General features: G+C 34.3%; 1 protein-coding gene across 1 annotated transcript in view; it reads left to right on the top strand.

Annotated features, from left to right (window-relative positions):
- The window catches only part of SHOC1 (shortage in chiasmata 1), a 53,535-nt gene that overhangs the window by 5,788 nt on the left and 23,883 nt on the right, over positions 1 to 23,864 (top strand). The window contains exons 3-13 of the mRNA XM_069777213.1: positions 1,264 to 1,454; positions 5,455 to 5,617; positions 7,526 to 7,628; positions 8,329 to 8,485; positions 9,817 to 9,924; positions 13,421 to 13,550; positions 14,390 to 14,484; positions 15,514 to 15,756; positions 16,928 to 17,380; positions 19,713 to 19,838; positions 21,817 to 21,993. Of these exons, the coding sequence (XP_069633314.1) occupies positions 1,264 to 1,454; positions 5,455 to 5,617; positions 7,526 to 7,628; positions 8,329 to 8,485; positions 9,817 to 9,924; positions 13,421 to 13,550; positions 14,390 to 14,484; positions 15,514 to 15,756; positions 16,928 to 17,380; positions 19,713 to 19,838; positions 21,817 to 21,993 (1,946 nt within the window). The remainder of the gene's footprint in view (positions 1 to 1,263; positions 1,455 to 5,454; positions 5,618 to 7,525; positions 7,629 to 8,328; positions 8,486 to 9,816; positions 9,925 to 13,420; positions 13,551 to 14,389; positions 14,485 to 15,513; positions 15,757 to 16,927; positions 17,381 to 19,712; positions 19,839 to 21,816; positions 21,994 to 23,864) is intronic.

The raw sequence follows: 23,864 nt of genomic DNA, 5'->3' as shown, positions 1-23,864 counted from the left end.
TATGTTTGTTTCCATACTTAGAGTAGTCTGTCATTTAAAATATTTACTGTTTTCCAGAGCAGCCTCACTAAGGCCTTGACTCTGGAAAAGGATGGGCCAGGTAGCCTTAAATCAGCAACTCACTTAGGCATGATCTATCTATAAAACTATAGGGAAACAGTGAGGTTGGCCCATGTGTAACTTGGCACAGTTTTCTAAGGTTTGTGGATTTTCAAAGGCTTATGCCATGTCAAAGTTTAGACATTAATTATTATCAGTACTGCATAGCTACTGCTTGTGAACTATACTACTTGTAGTTTCAAAATTAACTTTTGAGCTATACTAAAAAATGTTGTAAAATAGTTGTTTTTTAAAGATGTGTAGTAGAGATTCCTCTCTATTGCTGCGTAAATGTGAAGGTCTATACTGAAATTCAGAGGTGCGCTCATATACTGATTCCGTTTATGAGATTTACCTCCAGATGGCTAGCAAATAGCAAGACTGTGTAATGCAAAGGATTATTAAGAAACTGAATAAAACAATAGGATGCACAGCTGAGAATTCAGTTGTCTGAAATTAGAATATTAAGTTCAATAAGTATAGATGAGCAGAAAATTTGGGTTTTTCAGAAATGTCAGCATTCATCAGTCAGAGTCAGTTTATTGTTCCGGTCAATTTATATGCATAACATAGCATTAACATGACCATATTTTAATTAGCAATTACAAATATTTTGTCTGGATGCATAATTAGCTCAGGACTATGATTTTATTTTTTTTCTGTAGTCAAATGAGTTTGCTATTTATTTGGCAAGCAGGTTTTTTTCTCTCAAGTAATAGTACTATTGAGATTAGTATCAAAAGTGACGGGAAGATGAAGTAGGTTTGTTTCTTCATTTATCCTGTCTTTTCCCTACTGCAGTTATGTGAACTTTCTGCATGGTTTTTGAAACATGACTATACATTTAACCCAGCAGCAAATTTTTGTCATAAATGTTATGACATCAATAGGTTAATGCTTTTTTCTAGCCATTATCTTTTTGTTCAATTTAATGCTGGGGATAAACTTAAAGGGCTTTTTCTTGGGGAAGAACTAAACATATAATTTGACTGTGGATCTAGCAAACTGTGATAACAACTCTGTAATTTCTGATCTTCTTCAGTGAATACGGTGATTATCAAAGTTCTTAGAGTATCTTTTTGAGTTGATTCACTGAAGAGTCAGGGAAGTTAGGACAGTGCTTTTACAACTGCTTAAGTAACAGACATTTTTTCTGCTTTTTAGGAAACCTATCACCTCTGTAGAGTTCTGTATTAGTAATGGATTAATAGAAGTTATTCCAAGTTCAAATCCCTGCTCTCAGACTGACATAGAAGGACCTCTCTTACTTACAAAAAATGTTTTTAAGGAAGAATCCACACAAGACAAATATTTGAAAACTGACTATGCCACTGAATTTAGAGAACAATGGCAAGGTAAAGTGTTTAATTCACTGTTTTCTAACTTTTTGTGGAGTCAGCTTGTTAACTTCCACAATTTCTTGTGCATGATCCTTAGACATTGAAGAGACAATTCGGGTGATTGCAGCCTTTGCAATTGCAGAAGTTATAACCACTGAAGAGAGATTTATTCCCCAGAAAAGCAAGGCTTGTCTTAACAGTTCAAGATAGATGCAAGCCAAAAGAAGTTTCAGGCTGATCAAATGTATGGCAGAAGGTGACAAAAAGCATCACAATAAGTAGATCTTATCTGACATTGGTCAAAATGCTAATGATCCTTTGTACCTCAATAAAATTAGGTTCTCGTGGCATGTTCTTTTACCGTGTCAGGGAGAGAAAGAAGTAAGCAGTTCCTGCTTTGTTGCTGGGATGAAGATAGTTCAAATTGGGTAGTGTTCCTATGTATTTTCTGAAATTTTCTCATTAGTAGCGCCCTAATAATTATAATGAATTCTGACCACAGAAAGCAAAATGTTGAGAAAGTGTTGGATTCAGCTGTATTACGACTTATTATTCTGAACTATCAGGTTTATTTTTTCAGTACAGTTTTTTTAATGTATATCTGTCAGTTATATTACTTTACAAAAGGAAAGTAATATAATCAAGTATTAAGAGCTTTTTTCCACAGTCCCAGGAAGGAGGCAGGTGGTTCTTGATACAATATTGTACAAGATAACATTTACTAGGAACATAGTATCAACAATGCAAGCCTGTTACAGTTAATAATTGAAAGACAGTAATCTTAGTTCATCTGATTAAGTAATTACCTGATTTTTTTTTTCAAAGTTAGGTGGCATATGGCAGAAGGCTTCAATAATTAATAAAGCTCTCTATAGTGTGTGCTTACAAAGAGAATAAAAATAATTCAGATGCTTTCCTATGTCTTAGCTATTACTTTCTTAGGAACAATCAAGAGAGCTAAATTTCCATGGACAGGAGTCTGAAAGAAAAAAAAAGCATAAATTTCATAAAACATTTTATATTTTTTGAAGTTTCAGATTATTATTGTGCTTAAACAAACATAAATAGGCAAGCTAAAGAGACTGGATTTTTTTTTTTTAATGGGAGAACATTAAATTATTCACTATACTGGTGACTCATTTATTGAATTAGCAGATCAATAATTATCTTTCAGTGTAACCGATGTGTTACTGCCAACACTTTTTCTAACTTTCTGTTTGCATTAAAGAAGGAAATATTGGCAAAAGTCTATTGACTTCTGAGGGAAATATTAATTCTAATATTTTTAAAAGCTGCCATTCAGAAAGATTTGCAAGCTATTTTGTGTCATTGAGAACCTGTTAATTAATGCCAGCTAGTCAGCTAAGAGCACAAAACTGACTAGGTTACACTAAAGGCATGAAGATACATACAGAGAGTGTGAAAACATCAAAATTTACTGACAGATAAAAACAATTAGCAGTGGAATATTATGGGTGATATGACATAATTATCTAACCTGTATTGAAAGAAAATAAGAAAAAACATGATCTAGGATTTGAAATGATCATTTGAAATCTGTTTTTTTCCAATAGAGGAAGGCTATATTTGACTTCTAAATGGCTTGTTTTATTACTGCAGGGATTCTTTTCTACCACCTTGTGCATGTTAAAATATTTCGTGGTTGTTTCTGTTAATGTAACCCTCTTCTTCCATTCAGAGAACAAAAACAATTTCTTCAGTCATTTCACTTTTTGAGGTGTAATATAAGAAATAACACATATAATACTTACTAAGAGCTGTAGTATTTAAAGGCTCTTGTTTAAAGCAAAAAAGTTTCCATTAAGTTTGTGCAGTTTAGTGCAATAGCTTATGCACACATTTAAAATGTGACTATAGCAGTGGAAAATGGTAAGAAAGTTAAAACCTGTGAAATATGAAGCACATTGAATGGAAAAGTTAAAAACTTATTTTGGTTCAGTCAATAACTGTAGAGTTGTAACCTTCTTCCCAATTACATTAGATTTATATTAGATTACAAACAAATTTTCAATATTTAGGATGCTGTTAATAACCTTTCTGATATGAGAAAGACCTCACCGTGGAATGACAACCATCTTTGTACCATTAAGCTGAAGAGCACTAATTTACACTAGCACATGATATCACCGGCAGTGAAATCCCCATTCAAACCTGAACTGTATATTTGCTCCCTGACTGATAAAGTACTTGAGCACATGCTTAAGCCTATTAAAGTTCTTTTCTTAAGTGTTTTAATGGTCAGAAATTATTTAATCAAAGAAAGTGATGATACTGCATTCAAGTTACAATTCTGAAAAATAAGCATACTAAAAAATGTGGAACTGCACTTCCTAAAATCACAAAGTGGCAACTCAGTTCAGTTTTCTATGGATTTCAAACCCTGGCATTTGTGAATTTCAGATTCTACCTATTGCTTCAGTTTTAAAATTCTGTATTAGGAAAGCAGTTATGTATGTGATTACATCTCTTCCACTTTCGGAGGGCACTTCAGTAAATGCATAAGTGCATTCTTGCATAGGCATGCTTTCCTGAGGTAGGGAGTAAGAGGTTAAAATATGTTAAAATTAACAAAGAAATGCACTAATTAAAATATTTGTATCTCATTAGAATAATGAGATTAATTGAAAAAAACTTTTTTCATACACTTTAAGTACTACAGCCACTTATAATAAGAAGATACAATACAAATGAATATAATAAATAATAAAAACTATAGCTAAATTGGGATAAAAAATGCAAATCAAGGGCAAAGTTGTGCCTTTTTTGACCTGACTTAGTGTTAGGATATTAGGAGTTATCCTGCTTTCTTTGAATTAACAAAAATTAAATGAGTTATTATTTGAGGACAGCACAATCAAGTTTATGTCATTGAAGCGGTCTTTATTTTCTGATTGATTTTAGCACCTAATTTTGCAACCACTATTTGCCTGAATATTGAGGTGCTTCCTACTTTGTTTTCCTGATTGCCTGAAGAAAAGGAAGAATAGATCAGGGATTTTGTAAATTGTATCAGAAGAGATGTCAATTTTTTTACTAGAGGTACTTTAAGCTTTATAGGCAACTAGAAGCTTTAGTGGACTCTCCCAAACTGTTCGTCTCATTAAACAGAGGCATTTTATAACAAGCCATGTATTTTTTAATTGATAGATTTGTTTATGGGGTTCTGTTTGTATTAGCAGCGTAAAACAGTTTCAAGGAGAACATAATCAGTATCTATCATTTCCAGCCACTAGGAAGGAAAGGTGGGTTATTAAAGATAAGGATTCATCCAGGGAGTGAAAGGGGGATGTGGGAATAAGGAGGCTTCCATGCTGCTAAAAATAAAGAAGAACAAAAAACTCTGTTTCCCCTTCTATATGTATTATATATGTATAATATGTGTGTATATATGTGTGTATGTGTATTATATTGCAAATACGAAGAATTGCATCAAATAATAGAGTTGTGATTACTGCATCAGTTCTGTCTCATGGACAGTAGTAGTCTAAACTCAATTAAGAATAATGTCGTCTTTCTTGAAATCATAATAATTTGTAACCTATATTTTTTGTCTGCTTATTTTGTAAATAAATATTTTATTACTTCAAAATTAGAGAATCTTCATTTAGGTTTAGATGTGTATGGAAAGAGTGCCTCAGTTCAACATTAAAAATTGCACTGAACTGTTTCTTTGCCAAAACCTACCTCAAAAGTTCCTTTAGTGTACTTTACAATGCAAACAAAGGAATGAAAAGAAAGTACCTTTTCTTTTTAACAGGTGGTAGGTAAACAAAAGAAAAAGCCAAAGAAAACAAAAGCTTATCATGTGAACCATTGGAAGTCTAGACTTTGTTTCATTTAAAGCTTAAAAATCCTAAAATATTTAAAGTAAAAATTAATTATTGTTTTGCTGACATTTATAGCATTCCAACAGTTGCTCAACAATTCTCTTTATTCTGATAATTCTTATTATGTTTATATAGTTTGTTAACCTTTCTTTTTCTTTTTTTTTCAGATTTATATATAGAAGAGGAACTTGTTTTTATTGATAATCTTGAAAATTTTCGTAAAAACCTGCCTACTTCATCTATACTTCTGAGTAGACTACAGTTTTTTTTAGTGAAAGATCCCCTTTTAGGTTCTGAAGGACAGAATTTGACAGAAGAGAACATTTTCAGGTATCTACAAATTATTGTATAATATTAAACATAAATAATAGTCTGTGTGTAATGCCATTAACATTTTAACATCTTCTGTTGTATGTTAACTTTTTAAATAATTTATATTTGCAACAGGTAAAGACTTCAGCTTTTCTTCTTATTTATGAAAAAATGAGTAGAATGAAATTTATATGCATTATTTAAGAAAACTAGATAAATGAAATTATGTCATTTGTACATTCTGTAAGTGTGAAATGTGCTCAGGATTTTAGTTTTGGAATACTAAAAAAATGTCCATCTTTAAAGGATCTGGTCCTCCCTCAGACTGACTGATTCCCTACCAGTAAAATGGCACTAAATTTATTTGAGCCAGGATTTTACACATGCTTCTGTGTTCCTTCTTTCCCTCCTCTCGGTCACGCTGTCAGTAAATCTGTGCTCTTATGCTGCTGAATTGTATTATTTCAAGTCCAAATATTATTATGTTTTTGCTCACTTTCATATTGCTAGGTTGATTGAATTTAATTGAATGATGCCTTATGTCAGGAATTTGAACAAACTGGTACATTAAACCAGTTCTAAGTTTTATTCGGAATGTGCCTAATATTTTGTAAATATGTTCATCTGTATACATACATTCATAAAGTCTGACTAAATCTTGTGCTGATTTGCTCCATGTCTGGATGACTTGTATAGCTTCCTTTGCACTTGATAGGGTTGCATGATTCATAAGCAAGGCAAATCAGATTTTAACTGATTTAACTGTACCTATATAGTAACAGAACAGGGAGGAGTGGGGTTGTTTGCCTGTTTTTTCAAACACGAGCCCCGATCTCACAGTGAGTCTTGGACATGAGACTATGCACATGCGAATACTGTAAATATCCAGCGAAGAGAACATGATCCAAATTCTGCAATGACTTTCAGAAGTACCAGTTACAGGAGAAAAAAATGTTAGTGTGAACCTTTACGGAAATAGCTCCAACCTGCTGATCTGGAGTTTACTAGCAAAGCCACCAGCCTTCTCAAGGTGGGAGTCCAAATCTCCTAGTGGACCACATTGGGAGATGCATTTAGACAGGCTTCTACTTAAGATAAAATTAAGTGAACATCCCAAGACTAGGCATAGAACAATTTATACTCTTCAGTCTAAAGTATTCCTCCACAAAAATAGTGGTGTCAGGGACCGATGAGGAAGCTATCGCCCTAAAAAGTCATTATAGATTTAGTGCCTGTAATGGCCACGGGGGGGGAAGCCTGACAAAAGGTTTTCTTTCTACTTGAAAAATCTTCATCCCTGTTCTGCTTGTATCCTTGTTTTACAAGACAAGTAGTAGCCTCACCGTGAGTTTTACTTCTTGGCATTTTAAAAGTTTGTCATTTAAACTAGGGAACATACTTTTAGTTTGCATTTTAATTAACAGTGAGCACACTCTGCCTTCTTTTGTGCTGAATCGTTCCTGAAAATAGAAGTGAAAGGTGACAAAAGATAAATAATGTCAACGTTATAGAATACAAATATATATATTAAAAATATAGACATTTTGTATATAGCAGAAAAACTTGACATTAGAAAAGAATTAGCTCTGCAGCTTTTACAGAAAGCATTTTTTACCTAACAGGACTTACGTGTTGAAATGATGAACAATTTTAATATGGGGTTTTTTTCTGTAACTTTTTTAAGGCAGGTCTCAATATCAAGTAGTTCTACTCTGTATATAATGTATTATTTCTTGAAAAATAATTTCAGTTAATTACACAGGTTGGTACAGCATCCCCTAGAATTGCTGTCTTAGAAAAGCATGGATTTAGAAAAAAAACAACTTTTGCAACATATATGACTATTAAAGCTACCACTAAGACTTTCAGTCTTAGATATGAAGTAATACAAAGAAATCACATGCTTTATTTTTTTATCTTTTAAAGGGAATGTTTGACTTTCCAAAATGAAACGGAGATGCAAGAGAGTAAAAAACAATTGCAGGGGATTAAAGAGAACTTCTGTACCATATCTGTAAAAGATGAAGAGGTATCATCATGTTGTTTCTTACTAATCATATTAGTGATTGCTTTATGTTATGCATAAGTGTTTGTTCATCTGCAAGTCATTTTACTGAATTCTTCTCATACTTGCCAAATATTTGTAGCCTTCATATTTCCAAGATCAGAAAACACTGGTATTATTTGTCATTTTTTAATTCTTGGATGCTGTTGTTGGGAATCTCCACTCTGATCAGCTGTTTCTCCTGGGACCTGATGTGTTGGCAGTTTTATGTAGGTACTGTTACACTAAGAATAAAAATTAACCAGAACAGGAAGATGTGACAAGTGCATGGGAAAGGGAAAGTTCCAAGACATGCTCTGGGATTTGGGGGGCCAGTTTGGCTTCTTTTTTTAAAGAAGTCAGATTTATTTTTTGCTCCATTTTTCAAAATTCTAAAACCCCAAACTTTCAATGAAATAAATGAGGATTTTGCTTGATTGGGAACTGTAATTTCAGATCCACATTTTATACTCTACTGACTCAATTTGAAATACTGTGACACTATTTTTTTTCCTCTGTATTGAGCAAAGCTTCGTGTATGCTGTGTAAATGACATATGACTTCTTTCTTAAAAGCTCTTAGCTAGTTTAGAGTTAAGCTATTTCAAGATTTTGAAAAAGCTTAGAATGTACAGTAACATCAAGGGAAATTTACTTACCATTCTGTTGTGATTAATATTTTTCAGTATTTCATGTTGCCTGTTGAGTTAGAATTCTGCAAACCCAGCAATAGCAGATCAGATTCTGTTAGGATTCCATCATACTTGGAACTTAAAGAGTTGTTAAATTTAGCTCCAGAAACTATGGCTGATGAAGACATGTGCAAAGAGATGATCAAAGAAGGTGAGGGTTGGTTTTCTTAATTGCTTCTTGACCTGATTTTCCTTTCATTTGCACACACTTAACACAATCTAGCTCTTTTATATTTAGTTGACTTATGAATTACATCACAGCCTATCAAATGAGAATTTCTGTGTATGAGACTACGAACTGTGCTATACCCAAATTTCTGGGTATTAGAAATGTCTCCTCAAGTAACCAAAGGGAAGTGAACTATTTGCCATTTGGTTCAATCCATGGCTGTGTTGTAATCTTGGAAACAAATGTAACATGAGCTGTGATTCATGATATCCAGTCTGCCACAAGTGTAATAAATCAGGGTTACATTGTCTTATCTGTAATTAATTTACTTTGAGAGACATCCTTAAGATGGTTATATGCAGTACAGTTATACTATATGAATTGCTTGTATTACATTGTAATTGCGAACAAAAGCAGATTTCTGGAGAAAAAGGGTTAAATATTTCTGTGGATAACAGGAATATTCTAAATGACAGTAGTAATTTCTTTAAAGGAATTTAAGAGAAGTTACTAAATTCTTTTGTACTACAGATAAGTACAATTTTGATGATGCTTACTAGCTGTTGGATTGATATCTATGATATTATTTTGTGTAGTTAAAAGAAAAAGACAGTGCCCGAGATTTTTTTATTTTGATTTAAAAAAACAGTTTGCATTGGTTTTGGCAAACAAGTGAAGAAAACCACTTCTTTGGTGGACAGAAAGCAGCTCAAAGAAGCAAGATGCATGCTTCTGAGTGTGGAGGGCGTGTGCTGAATTCTCTTTCTGATAGGGCAGCAGTTTGGAGTAATCTAGTCTCTTATTGAAGATAGGAACAAAACTTTTGAAAGTGTATATTTGACTAAGGCAGTTTCGTGCACATTCCTTGTGATACATTTAGTACATCACAACCTACAAGCCATGTTCCAAGCTGAGTGACCCAACCTCCACTGCAGAGGTTTGAGGATTTTGTACATAGATGTTAGCCCTGACTATTCTTTTCTGTTCTGTTTTATTCCTTTTTAGTAGCAAGATAATCTACATACACAAAATCCTAGTAAACTACATTTAGGCTGCCTACTTGTTCCAGAAATCATATCACTGTAGTCATAAGAACTTTGAATAGTTCAGATAGTGACTATACTATATTGTAGTTTTTTTCTCTGGCACCTTTAAGGAATGAGACTGAGCATTGCTCTGATCAGCTATGGCCTTTGGGGTTACTAAGCATAACTGTATTTTTTCATAACAATATATTATGGACATTCAAAAAAAAGATAGAAAAAAAAGGAATAAATGGTTCATTTATGGCTCCTTTTAAAATCTGTTTTCAGATCTCAAAGCAGAAATTGCATACAAAATAGAAATTTCCAAGTACTATCCCATACCACAAGAGGCTTGCTCCAGTGATAGTAGAAGTATGTTGGAATTCTGTGAGTCAGGTAGGAAAATCTACATAAATCAAGGGTTGGTATTTAAAACGAATTCTTCAGGTGATTGTCCCATATTCTGTTCTTGGGAGTACATACACCATATAGACAAAGTAAGAATGTTTGCTTTGTGTAATCTACTATTTTGTACCTGCACCATAAGCAGGTAGAAGTGCCATACTCCTTTCAAGAGTTTAAAAGCTAAACGTAATCAACTTTTTACAGTTCCTTCATGTTGCTTTTGGCTGCAAGTGGTGTGCAAAATCTTTTGCACTTGATTAGCTTTTTAGATTTTTTTATCTAACAACTTACCTACCCAGAGAGGGCAGAGGAAAGTCAAGGCAGATTGATTAAAATTATGGAGTCAAGGAGCACAGTTTAAAGTTTGTTAAAGTCTTATGTAAATGCTTTCAAAAGAGGGTGATGGAGGACAATCCAGGGAGAAGTACTGAGTTTATAACTTCTAAGGGTTCAAAACTCCTGTGCAGACATTTTAGTTTCCAAATGGTTCAGTAATGCTGTGTGATCAAGAAATTAAATCACGTAGTCACCAGAGCTGTTTTCCACATAAATAAACTGAAAGTATTGAATATTTGCTGATGTGTGTGTCGAATCCTGGCTTCTCCTACACAGGCATTAGGAAATCCTTTATACATACCAACCTTTAAGAGCTTGAAAACTCAGTCAGGCATGCTAGTTACAATGCATACCAATGCCAGTCAGGTTTGGTGTCTGAGTGTTCATACTAACTGTCCCACCTCAGTTAAAATTTCTTCAGGTTCCAGGTGTAACATCTCAAAATAATGGATATTATCGCCAGCCCTACTATTTTCATAACTTAATGTTGTCTGGCTAAGACAGGCAGAAAAATGGCTGTGCTGGTGACATTTTTCACCTTTAATTTCATGCAGAAAAGCCTGCACAAAAAGTGACATTTACAAATGGATGTGATCTGGGCAGAGTGGCAATACTTGAATAAACATGTACCTTTCATCCTAATGTATATCCTGTCTTGGGAAAAGTCTATTCATTATTGCATTGAACAGTAGCAGTATTATACTCCAGTGCATGTTCACTCGATAGTTTTCCATCCAGCAGTTACTAAAATACTTCAGAAATTTTGAGTTTTCTCCAGACCAAGACCACTCTTGTGCTAGTTTCAATATGATTTAAATTGGACCAATGGTTGTCCTCTTCAGGCTAGTAGCATAACACTCCTGATACTGTATTGTAGTGGGCTTTTGCAATCATATCAGCTCAAAGTGTCTGATGTAAAAGCTCAAGGCAAACCCACCATGTGTTGTCCCACCAAGACAAAATTAAACTTAGTTTAACATCTGGAGATTATTGCCTAGCATGATTAACTGTAATCTGAATCTGGTGAGCTATCTGACTGTTCTTTACTTCTAAAGCTTATGATAAGCAGGAGAAGCTTAAGTGCAGTGATCTGAGCAGTTTGAGACACTCCTCCTGTATACAGTAATAACAAGTTGGCTATGATCTTATCTAGGATATTGTCCATTCTTCTGGAGTAGATAAGCAGTCAAACCACCTTGAATTGTTTTTAGAAGAAAGTGATGGCATTAATCTTTATTGGCAGTTTGCTGGCTTAGCTCTGCCATTGAATCAGGCAAGATTCAATCTTTGGGGCACAGACAGCTTCCATGTCTTTTTTTTTTTTTTTTAGGATATACTCAGATCTGTAGCATAGAGACCTGCAAACCTGTACATGCACTCCTAAGACACTGTTTGCTAATGAAGTTCCTATATTGGGTGTCAAATGTCAGCAGAGATACCCTACAGTCTTTTCCTTCTAATTAATTTTGCTGTTCACAAGTTACCAGAAGTGAAATATGTTTACTTGAACTCAGAGAAGAAGCAGTCATAAAATAATGGCATTTTCAGTAAACATTTCATTGTTTGCCTTCCTTTCCTGCTAGCTCTGGGGATTACTTATTGATAAAGGGGTTGAGGGTCAAGAGAATTCACTCACTCGTTAATGCTCTGACAAGGGGAATGGCACCCCGAGTGTAGGCAGAGTTTACCTAATGTGGTAATGCTGGTCAAAATGTTCCAGTCTCAAAGGCAAAAATAACTAGACAAGAAGAAATATTAACTGTATTGCTCAAAGAGAAATAACTGTTCTTTTTAGATATATCAGGAATTTTTGCTGTCCTGAGATCAGCTCCTGTCCTGTTCAAAGAAAAGTGCTAAATTTGTTTCTCACCACAAAAAGCAGTTTGTGAGCTGAAGTTCACAGCAGAAATTCACTGAGCTTTTTTTGTTCTAAGTAAATGGGAAAGAAATTACACTGACTGGAAGTCTGTTTCTTCCTTTTGTGACTGCTTTTATTTCTTATTGGTTTAGGGATTTTTTTTTCCAATGTGTACTGTACTTTCTCTGGCTTTCTAACACTGTCCTTTATCCCTCCTGGCCTTCCTGCCTACCATCTGCTTGTTAGGTTGGACAAGGAACAGCTGTAAGCAGCTGGGCAGGTGGCTGATTCATAGCCTGCTGTGGACCAGTTGGCCAAACAATGTGTTTATGTTGATTGTAGCTGCTTACTTACTGTTGGAATGAATAGGCAATTTGTTACAAGTGTTTTTCCTTATGGAGGCACTTATTTACTTATAATTCTTCTGGCTGTTAGGTTTCACAGAACATGGGGGAACTGGTTTGTTTGGGTTTTTTTGGTGACCTCTACTTTCTAGTGAAGCTTAACGAGAAATATTACTAGAAGAGTGCCAGAGAGATGAATACCAGGGCGTGTAAACTGCCAATTTTTAAGGAATGACAACAAAATCAAGGAAGCTGCAAATTCCTTAATAGGTTTGAGTAAAAACCAATAATCACTTAAAATGTCTGCATTTAATATGTTTGGCAAAAAAAGGATGTGAAAAGTGACTTGCAGGGGACATTTAACATGCCAGGTTTGTTTGTATACTGCTTTAAAAAATTTGGTGGTGTAATTCATTTCAGTCGTCATCCCTAGAAATTACAATGAGTACTAAATCTGCTTGAAGGAGTAATTTTTTCTTTAAAATCCTTACTGTCTTTTTCTGAAGTTGCTGAGTCCATTCATGGGAATGTTACAGCCAGCACAATATTGTCTGAAGTCTCTCTCCCCTCTATTTAACTTCATTTTTGTGGGAACTATCTAAGAAGGCCAACAAGCATGAACACATAATATCAAAACCTCAGCCATAGTACCTGGTGATTTAATCATAAAAATCATCTTACATGGCAAGAGTATGTAGCCAGAACTACATTACAGAATGAGTAAAGGAATGTGATCTACACATTATTATCCCCAAACTGTCTGGAAATTAAATGTGAAGTATTTGGATTTTATTGCTTAAGTAGTGAATTTGTCCAACGAAAATATTTTGTATTTTAATCCAAGACTTCACTAGTGTAAAATTCCTAAGTATGTGTATTTCATTCACTAGTAGCTTTGTAATGTAGATTTTTTATTTTTGTTTTGGGTCGGGCTTTATGCTATTTCTAGCTAAATATATTCCATATCTGAAAGAGAAAATGGAAGTACCTTTAACTCCTCCGTGCAGACAACAAAGATCATGGGTTAATTTTCTGTGCACAGGACTTCAAGAAGAAGCTATTCCTCTTTCTGATAACAGGTAATGAAAACTTTGTAGTAATAAATCCTGTCATAAGCCCTTTAAATCATAAATCCTCAAAATTAGTGCAAAAATAATGTTAGCCTATTTGTGAATTAGTAGTTATTCTCTGAGACAGCTGGATATATTTTGTGGTTTGCATGAAAGAGTGAACAGACTGCATCTGTGGCTTTTCAGGGGAGCTTGAAAAAGGAAATGACAGTCACTACTGTAGACCTCTTTCTCCTGGGGGACTTAATAGCCTGAATATCCAGTCTCCTTTTTGGAGTAGTCAACAGTAAATATTTATGTATATAGCAAGTACGCATGTGTGTATATGCATATGTTTCTACATATGGCAAACATCTGTTGAGCAAGTATCACCTACAAAATATCTGGAAGAGATACAGGAAGAAAGTGTTGTCTGTGTTTTGGGGATATCCCAACAATGGAATTTAAGCCTTTTCATGGTGACATAGGATCAGGATTGACTCATCCTTTCCTTCTCATCTTGTTTTTGAGACTAGCATTTTTTGCCTTGCTATCTTTCTCGTGTATGCTCAAAGAATTTAAATATCCTTTTGGGGAGGGAACCACAGTTTAGCTAAAATTCTCATTCTGTGCTGCTTTACTTCGTGAACCAGCCTTGATGGTTCCTCTCACTCCTTCCTGTTTGCCATGGTGTTGCATGAAGTGACCCTCTATATGGACAAGAAAAAATTTTAATGAGTGAATGAATGAATGAACTGAAAATTTAGAAAGAAAGTAAATCTTTGAAAGGTAGTTTTATATAGATCAAAATTCAACAGATAATGCTGTTAAACTTCATACCTCCAAGTCTTGTTTTATTTTCTTTGTAGTATTTTGATTACAGAGCCCTCTAGGGAATACTTAGTATCTTCGGTGTGGCAGTCAGAGAAGTATCAGGATAATATGAACTCTCTTTTGTTGGTTGGTAAGGATTTCTAATTGATGATCAATTTCTAATTGATGACCAGTTTCTAATTGATGTTGAAGAGTTCCATGTACCTGGACAAAATATAGTGAAAAAGATAATGTTATATTACAGAGCACATCTTTTGAGCCACTGAAGTTTATCCAATTAATTTAATGCTCTGAAGTTTGGATTATCTGATTCTTTTAGTACATGTAAAAAGCTACAGTATGCAACATAGAAGTTGGTATGTCATGTATCCTTCTATGGAGGTAATTTGAATGAAGTAAGAGATTTATTTCATTATGGAAATGTCAGCTCAATACTACTAATTATACTCAATAACTGATAATTGAAATTTGGTAATCTGTTGAACTCTTTTCTGTGTGCTATTTTTCCTTAAATAATATTTCAAAATATGTATCAATCAATAGAAAAGTACTGTTAATGGGAAATAATAACTTGACAAGAGCAGAGTTCATGTTAGGTAGCAAAATACACAAAACCAAAGTAAGCTGCAGGTTATTTCTGACAGCACCAGAATACTCATTACCACTGTCCTTTGATTTCGTTTGCCATCACTTTAAAAGTCTCAGGATTAAACTATGTATATTGACTTGTTATGTTGTCCAATTCATTTGTACCTTAATTTATAGTTGAAAACAATGTATCATAGGCTTATTAGTATTTAAGTTCATTTTCTTTTCAGGTAAGGATTATGTTAAATCTTTGTAAGCATGACAAGTAAACCCAGAGATAATGAACAAGGTCATTTGTAACTTTAGTTTTGCAGCTACACATTATTAGGTCTGAAAAAAATTTAACACCCCCCTTACTCATACACTCAGTAAGTAAAAAGCACACTTGCTCTGCTAACACTGACTATTTTGCTTTTAAGTCTATTAATGGACACTGAGTTACAAATGGAAGTATAAACAATGGATGTATGTAGTAGGTCATCAGTATTTGGGAACTTTCATTTCTAAAATGACATTCTATTTTCATGTTTCTAGTTTATTAATATTTTATGTTGATGTCTGGTTTTTGTAGCGCCTCAGACTGTTAAACTTGCTTATCAGCGTCATTCGCTTACAGAACTGAAGGAAGTGCTACAAGTTGAGGTAGAAGCACCAATGCTTAGCTCACTAGAGGAGGGCTGGTGGCTTCATTTGGGTTTAAATCCAGTCTCCATAAAAACTTTGGAGCAATTAAACATGGATGCCAGTAATGCAAACAGTTTGCTTCCTACAGAAGTAGAAACATTCACACAATTTACCTCGTATCAGTTAGAAGGTAAGTATCTTCTTTTTTTAGAAAAAAAGTGATAAAAAGGCAAAGATAGGTACTTTAACAGAGAATGACACAGTGACAGTTATATACGTCCAGTTATATTCCTCCAAGAAGGAAGGGAACGGAAGATTTCTTATTCTCAAGAGCAAAATGTTTTATGGCAATATGAAGTAGCAACACTACTACAATTAAGCTGCACTTTCACAACCTTAGAATGAACTATAGGAACAGAAGTGTTTAACTTCACAAAGTTACCTTTTCTATTAATGTGCAGATGAAAAGTAGCCTCCACCAGCCATACTATTTTTTAATAAAATAGTTTCATACAGGAGCATTTCTTAACAAATAGTAATTTTGCATTGGAATATGTTAATAAAGCAGCTATTTGTATAGTCCTATCTGCAGAAGGTCAGTGGGGAGAGTATGTTACAGTGAAAATTCTTTATTTTGTAATGCTATTCAGAGGGGGTTTTTTTATGCTGGCTATGGTTTCAGATGTGAACCACTCAAACTTTAGAATTTCTCATGGACCATTATGCATACTTACAATCAAACTTTAACAGAAAATGCAAAAAGTTATTTAGATTTTATTATATAACTGTGGCCTGACTGCAAGGTACCAATTATGGTTGTAGAGCTCTAAGGACTGGCAGTAACATGATATGTTGTGAAACAGATAGGCACAGCTCATGAAAGAACATTTCCACTTAACTGCCTTTTACATATCATGAAGTGTTTAGCTACTGTGTTTAACATGGATGTTCAGCAGCAATGCAAAAAATTGCAGTTCTAGTGAAGCACATCTTTAGGGGGAGCTAATTGCATGCTTTACTTCTTTTTTTTCCTCTAAAAAAAAATCTGTTAATCTTTTAATCTTTCTTCCTAATGAAATGTGTTGCATCCCACTTCCTAGAAATCTAACACCAGTCAGTACGAGGCAGATGGTAAAAACTTCTCCTAACAGTAGCACGGCCTTCTGTTTCTCAACATCGTACATTTTTACTTAGGACTAATGAGTACAAATTTTCTAAAAGTGGATTCTAATGATCTGGGAAGGCAGAAAGAAGAAATAAAAAATGCTTTCTCTATAATTATCCGAAGTAGCTAACTCCAACCAGGAGAAAGAAAAGAAAAAATCTGTGTTGCAGCAAAGAAATTAATTTTTGGTTTTTAGGATGGCTTGAAGAGAAGAATTCCTTGACAAACCAGGATCTGCTTTGTGCTGAAAAACATCAGTCAGACAAAGTAATTAATCTTTACATGTCACCACAGACTCAAAGTCAGTACTCTGCCCTGCATATGAGTCCTGCATCATCTGCCAAAATTCACAATAAAAATACATCTGTGGAAGAGCTTACTGGAGGAAGCATAAAAAAGAATAAGATAGAAGAGGCAATTTATTTCTTAAACCAAGAAGAGAAAACCCCCAAATCATCTGAATCAATCAGCTGTAAAGATGTGTCTTCTAAACAAGACAACTCATCCAGTGGTCAAAAATCTGCATCATTTGCAATTGCTACAAAATGGTACAACGATGATTCTGATCTGAGCAACTTTATCATGCTGAGATCTAAATGTACACTCATCCAAAGAGAGGAAAAAAATTATGTAGGTAGTCCTGAAAAAGGTATGTGAACCAGTTTATTCTGCCATTTTTCCACGTTTAATTCTGCTCTCTTATACCAGTTACAATAGATGCTAGTTCATGCTAGTGGATTTATGGGGAAAAAATACTTTGAAGCCAATGGTAACATTTTTATGATCTTTGATGTAGCTGAATTTTCAGCTAATGATCTTACCTTTTGTTTTTTCCTTTGGATATCTTAGGGGATTTTTTTGTTTGTTTTGGTTGGGTGGGTGCTTTGGTTTTGGGTTTGGGTTTGTTTTTTTTTGTGGTGGTGGAAGTGTTTTTTAATAAAATAAATACAAGAGTTTATTCCTATTCTGACAAAGTAACTCTAAATGGTACTTACTCCAGAAGATTTCTTCTGTCCATATGTTCTCTTTGGAGAAATACTAGTTATCAGTTGTAGTTATCAAATTAATTGTATTTATCAATTAGTAATTATCAATACTCTTACTTTTGTAGCACCAACATAGCCTAGACAAGGAACAAGAGTTAAAGTTTTTCTCTGGAAAGAAGCATTTGAGCTAGTTACCTTGATGCAAACCCTGTCAAACAATGAGGCTGAATATGTCTTAGAGAAAATAGAAAGTTTTTCGTAGCCCTGTTCTTGTTGATGACAAACAATGCTTATGAAAGAATCTCAGGCTATACATTGAACATTGCAGACATACAAAATACCAGAGAGGAAAAAGAAGTAGAAGAAATTCCTTATTTGTTTTAAAAAAGAAATATTTGTGACACAAAATATCAGGAGACATATTTCCAGATTCACTTTTCAGGATGAAGTTGTATTAAAAAAGAATATTTGTTATTTTTTGGGCTTGTATGGCAGAATTCTGCCAATAACTTTTATCTGTGTTTCAGTCGTATCTCCCAGCACAAAAAGAAAAAAAGGGTTAAAATTGTTACATAAAAGCTTTCAGCAATAATTCCTATAGGAAAGAATTGAGTTATTTATTTAATTGCAAGCTTATGTAATCTTGTGGAAGAAATTATTTCTTGGTAAAATTCATCTGTTACTGACACTGGTAGATATGCATGCATAAAACCTTTCCACGGCCTCAGAGAGCAACAAGGCCAATTTTAGAAGTAGCTCAAGGTACCTGAACTGAAGTTTTATGCCACCATCTAGTGAACTCTGACTAGAACTGCAGCTCCTAACAAGAAATCCAAATGTATTGAAAGACAAGCTATGCCACATTTAAGAATAGGCTTGTGGAGGTTTAAGTAAGTTAAATGCAGTTTTGAATATGTTTACAGGTAGACCCCCATGCTGCAGATCAGTTTTGTCTGATATATAAAGAACCCACTGAACCGTATAGGTCATTCTAAATTTAACTGAAAATAAGAAATGCCAGCACTGCTTGTAGGAATCTTTCTCTATTGTCTTTGTTGTTTGGCTTATTTTTTAAAGATGTCATTGTGTATAATATTTAGTTCAGAAAATGCAGAGGAGGGAAGTGGTAGAAACAGTTCATTGATCCAATTTTGAACCCAGTTATACCTTTTCAAAATCAGGAAGGTTTTTTTAACTTAACTAGGAAAAAAACTGGTTTTTTCTTTTCTTTCTGTCTCTGTATGATCAGTTTGCTTTCTGAGGAAACTGACATTCATAACTAAAAAAAATCAGCAATATTTAGGAGACACCTATTCAGCCAGAACCCCTCTCCGAAATAAAGAGGTAGAGCTGCCAAAGGAAGCTTTGTGGGCAGAAGCTGTAGATCATGCATCGGCATTTATAAAGAAGAAGGGTAGGAGAGTTGGAAATACTAAGAATTAGCAAAAGATAGCTATAAGACAAGAGAAAAAGTTATTTTCAATAAGAAATTTTTCTTCTTTTTTTTTCTGCCATTTGCAGTTTCCATGTTCTTTCTGGGTCACTGACAGTACCAAGCCTTTTCTACTCACACTCACTGAGAAATTTTTCATAGTTTGAGCTCCTTATAGTCAACAACATCTTTCCACTCATACATGTTTTTTCTCCATATAAAGGCATATGAGCTTTCCTATGGTGCTATATTATAGAGCTATAGTACCTCCTTAATTTTCCCAGCTCTGTATTTCTGCCCTAAGGAAGAGGAACCTGGTAATGCCTGACTTCTTGGGCTGTGAAGGACCTCATCTCTCTCTCTGTCTCAATGGTTTTTCCATACTATATGAGCCTATGAGAACAATAAAGAAGTTCATGAAAGGAAAATGTATGTGCCATAGAAGCTACTTAATTTGAAAATATTTCTGCATGTACAGTCATTTACAAGAACAGTTTTCTTATTCATTGATCTGGTTTTGTGATGTTTGTATCTAAATGTTCACTTGTGGTTTAATAATTTAGTGCTACAACCTGAAGAACAGCATATGCATGTTCACAAAGAGGACAGTTCTGTTTGTGAGACTCTGAGAAAAAATGAAAAAGAACAAGAGAGTGAGGACAGTGTCACAGTCAATATTCAAGCATCAGGTATACTATTTTTGCATACGCTTTTTTATATATAACTTTGCAATATAATTTTATATTAAATAGTACTACTTAGACAAATATGGAAATTATTAGGCTTAGTCTCTCCTCCTTGTGACTGAAAATATTCCAAATAGATGGATATTTATTTTGACACGAGTGTGAGAGCAGGCCATGGAATTCTGTTTTAAGACTAAAGCCAATTGCATGCAAACTAAAAAGTACAGACTTTGAGTTATGTCTGATCTAAATCAGCAGACATGGAATCTCTTCGTGCCAATCAGTACCCTCAAATTATTATTCTGCATTTTTTTCTCTGACAGAGTAAATGAGAGAATTGGGGGCGGAAGGGATTTGCAGTCATTTTGGTAGGAAATGTCATTAACACATGTATTCTTTCATACATGATTGAGTCTTTCCCTGTGAACTCTTGCTGTTGTACTTTTCAACACATTGTATCAAAGAACTTGCACTAACAACAATTTTTTTATGCAGTAGAAATGGTGGAGAAGAACCTAGAAGATATTTATCCAAGATATTTTACAGCCTCAAATCAAGCACACCCAGTGCTAGAAAGTTGTAGGTCTAAAACAGATTAGTTTGGGCTTCTGTGGAAATGCATTCACTCTAACCATGTGCTTAATGGGAGTCTCTTCCACAGAACCAGTGAAAGAGCAGAGCAGTTATTTTCCTCTGTTCCCACCTGAGATGAGAATCACATAATAGCTATAAGCTTATTTTTTAATTGTTTTAAAATAAATTTTGAAGTAAGACTCCTTTAATGCAACTGGAAAAAAAATTAAAGCTTTTCTGCAGTCAAAATAAAAATTAGCATTTTGCAAAGGTAGTGTTTGTTGGGACTGAATGTACTGCTATTGTCCTTGAAATAAAGTGTGTTTCACCATGGTGGTCTTGCACATGAAGGAAAGGAATCTTTCTCAAAACCAAGCTATAGCCAAAACAGAGATTAGAGAGATTGACACAAGCGTTTTACTTAATAGTGGAACATTGAAGACGCGTGATTAGAAATACACCTTAGAAAGAAAATGATACATTAATATAGGAATGCCCATATGAAATTATACAAGGGGCATCCAAAATACTGTAGTATCAGACTTATTTCCATACAGGCTGAAAAACTGGACATAGTAATATAACTATTTTTAGAATGCATAAAATTTTGAAGTTATTAATTGCTCTTATGAAGTAGTGCATTGACCAAGTGAAGTTGTCAGCTGCTAGTCAAATAATTTGTACAGATCAGTTGAAAATATTTTTGAAAAGTAAAGCTTTGAAAATGAAGAATCACACAGTTCTGATCATGTTGATATGATCAATTCAACTATAATTTTAAAAAATGGGTATGGAAGAGTTTCACCTTCTTACCTGAGGAAAAGGACAGCCCTTTCAATTCATTCAGCAATTGACAGCTCTGTCATGGAAGCTAATAGCAAGAAATTCAGTTGTAATTAGGAAAAAATTGTGAAACAGCCACCCTGAAGCAATTAAGAACTGTTAGTATGAAAGCACAAAGAGACTAACAGATTGGCTTGTTTAGCCTTGCTAGACAAAGATATTAGAAGTTAAATAAAAGAGAAGGAGAAAGGCTGTTTAAGTTATAGTAACAAGTAGACATAAAGGGACTAAGCTAAGTTTAGACTACAAAGTAGAAGGCTATAGAACAATGGAATAATAGTGCAATCTTAGTGGGAATCACAGGAGTAGAAAATCCTAACTTTTCATCATGGAGTTTGATCACTTTATGAAATGCATGGAATAACATGGTTGCCTGCTGTGAGGATCAGCTTAATTCTACCACCCAGGAGACTCCTGTGCGAGCAACTGTTTTTCTATTAATGTTAAAGCTTTCATGAAGAAGTCAGTGTTGTTTGTGCTTTACTAGGTCTTTTCAATATTCTTGAGCAGTAGTAGTATATGAAACCAAACTTTATTATTATGTTTTGTTTATCGTGCAATCCAGAAAGCCAATGCCAGGCATACTGCCTCTTGGAAGAAGCAGCCATTCCTGTTCTAAAAGATTTGACAGATCTGGGTGTACTCGCTTCTGTAAACTGGAGCTTTGACAGCATTAAATGTGATCATACAAGGTTTTTCTTAAAACAGCAAGAGAAAGTGATAAGTGATCTTTTTAAAGAAGGTACAGCTTTTTTTAAAAAAATGGTTTTTTCTTCTTTAATACTAATACAGGTTTAACTGGTGACACAAAGTTCAAGAAGTTTGATAAATTAATGATAAAACTTTTGGCTGTTTATCTTGTAGAGTTACAGTAATTTATTTCCTCTTTTATTCCCAGAATAATATCTCCCAGTTCTTCAGCATTACATTTATTAACCTGAATAGTGTAATACAAAAAGTATTCTAACTGAATTTCATTTTTAAATATTTTAGACATGCTTCAGAAATGTTGCTTCTAGATCAAACAATGTTTAAATTATTTTTTTGTTTTTGTTGTTTCTTTCCTTTTAGCAGCTATTGTTTGTCACACCTGCATGATGCAAAATGCTAAGCCTATGTTAGAAATGAGGAGGAAAAAAATCCATATTAATTTGGTTTCTTTCTGACTTCATTTCTTGCCTATGTGGCACATGAAAACCCTATAAAACCAGAAAAATGAAACCAAAAGCCAGCAAAATCAGTGACCCCTTACGAACATTTTTGGCTATAGATAAAGAGAGGGTCAGGAAAACCTCACAGCAAAATACAAACGGTGTTTGAGGAAGATTTAGAAAGACATTGGGTATTTTGAATTATTTTTTGAGTTGTACTGCTCATAGTTGAGATCTAATTGTAAGGATGACATAGCAGGCTGTCTGCTACTGCCAAGTTTTTATATTATGTTACAAGTTATGTGATAAACTTTAGCTATCTCAACTTTGTTGCTTTCTGTGCTGAATGTATTCTCTCAAAGTAAAACTAATGATAATGAAATTGCAAATGAGAAAGAAGGCAAACAAAAAAAAATTTAGTGGTCTCTAAATGACAGCCTGCGATCTATAGAATTACCATGTTAAAACTGTCAGCAGCAGGGTTCTCTTAATTTGAGGGAGCCTACAAAAAAAGCAAACACCATCTTCACAGACGTGAGGGAGAAACGCAGTATCGATATCTGTATGAGTGAATCACAGAAAGAAAAACATTGCTGAGAAAAGTATACAGAGAACTAGTACTGCTTCTCAAGATCAAGGAAAAAGTATGTAAAAGTCTTCATTTTAATTCAAGTTTAGTTTAAGAAAACTTATATCCTTTCAAATGCAGTTTACATGCTATACAAAGATAGCCTAAAGTATAGCTGGGCCGAGTGGCGTACTTATTCAAGCTTCAGGGCCCTCTTTGCTTGTGGATTAGCTGTGCGGTATATTACCAATTGCTAAAATGACAGCAATGAAATCAATTAAAATGTTTCGTGGCTGAAATGCTGATGAGGCAAATGGTCATCTATTGGACCTTCCTTTCGAGGGCAAGTGTTTTCTGAGGAATGGATAGCATTTACCCATCCCTCGTTATACAAAAACAACTGTTGTTGAACACAAAATTGACCAATGAAAAAGGTGGGTCTTTGGACTACAGCTCAAGGAAAGCAGTAAAAACTTTTTGTTCTTGGTTTAAAATACCAAAGAAAGTCAGGTTGATTTAGCTACTGTTGTCTGCACTGAAGACGCAGAAAACTGCAAGGGAGGTCTTGCATTTTGTCCCCAACTAAAGAAGCAGAAGGAGATAAGAATTCTCTTACTGGAAGGTCCATAGAAATGAAGAAGACTCTAACATATCCAATCCATTCCTAATTAATATTTCTCTAACTCTATAGGAGATTCCAAAACCTCCCTGGTAACTTACTTCACTCTTCTATTGCCTTGCTGGTTTTAAATAGTTTCACAATATCCAATCTCATTCCACTTTACAGTTCAGTTCTGTTCAGTCAAGTCCTTGAAGATTTATTCAAAATGGGTACATAATACAGAATAAGTAGCCTATAAACCTTTTTAGTTACTCTGTGGGTCCAAGAAGAAG

This window comes from Haliaeetus albicilla, chromosome Z (assembly GCF_947461875.1).
Source record: "Haliaeetus albicilla chromosome Z, bHalAlb1.1, whole genome shotgun sequence".
NCBI lineage: Eukaryota > Metazoa > Chordata > Aves > Accipitriformes > Accipitridae > Haliaeetus > Haliaeetus albicilla.
Note: the sequence above shows the minus strand (reverse complement) of the source record. Positions and strands in the feature narration are given on the sequence as shown.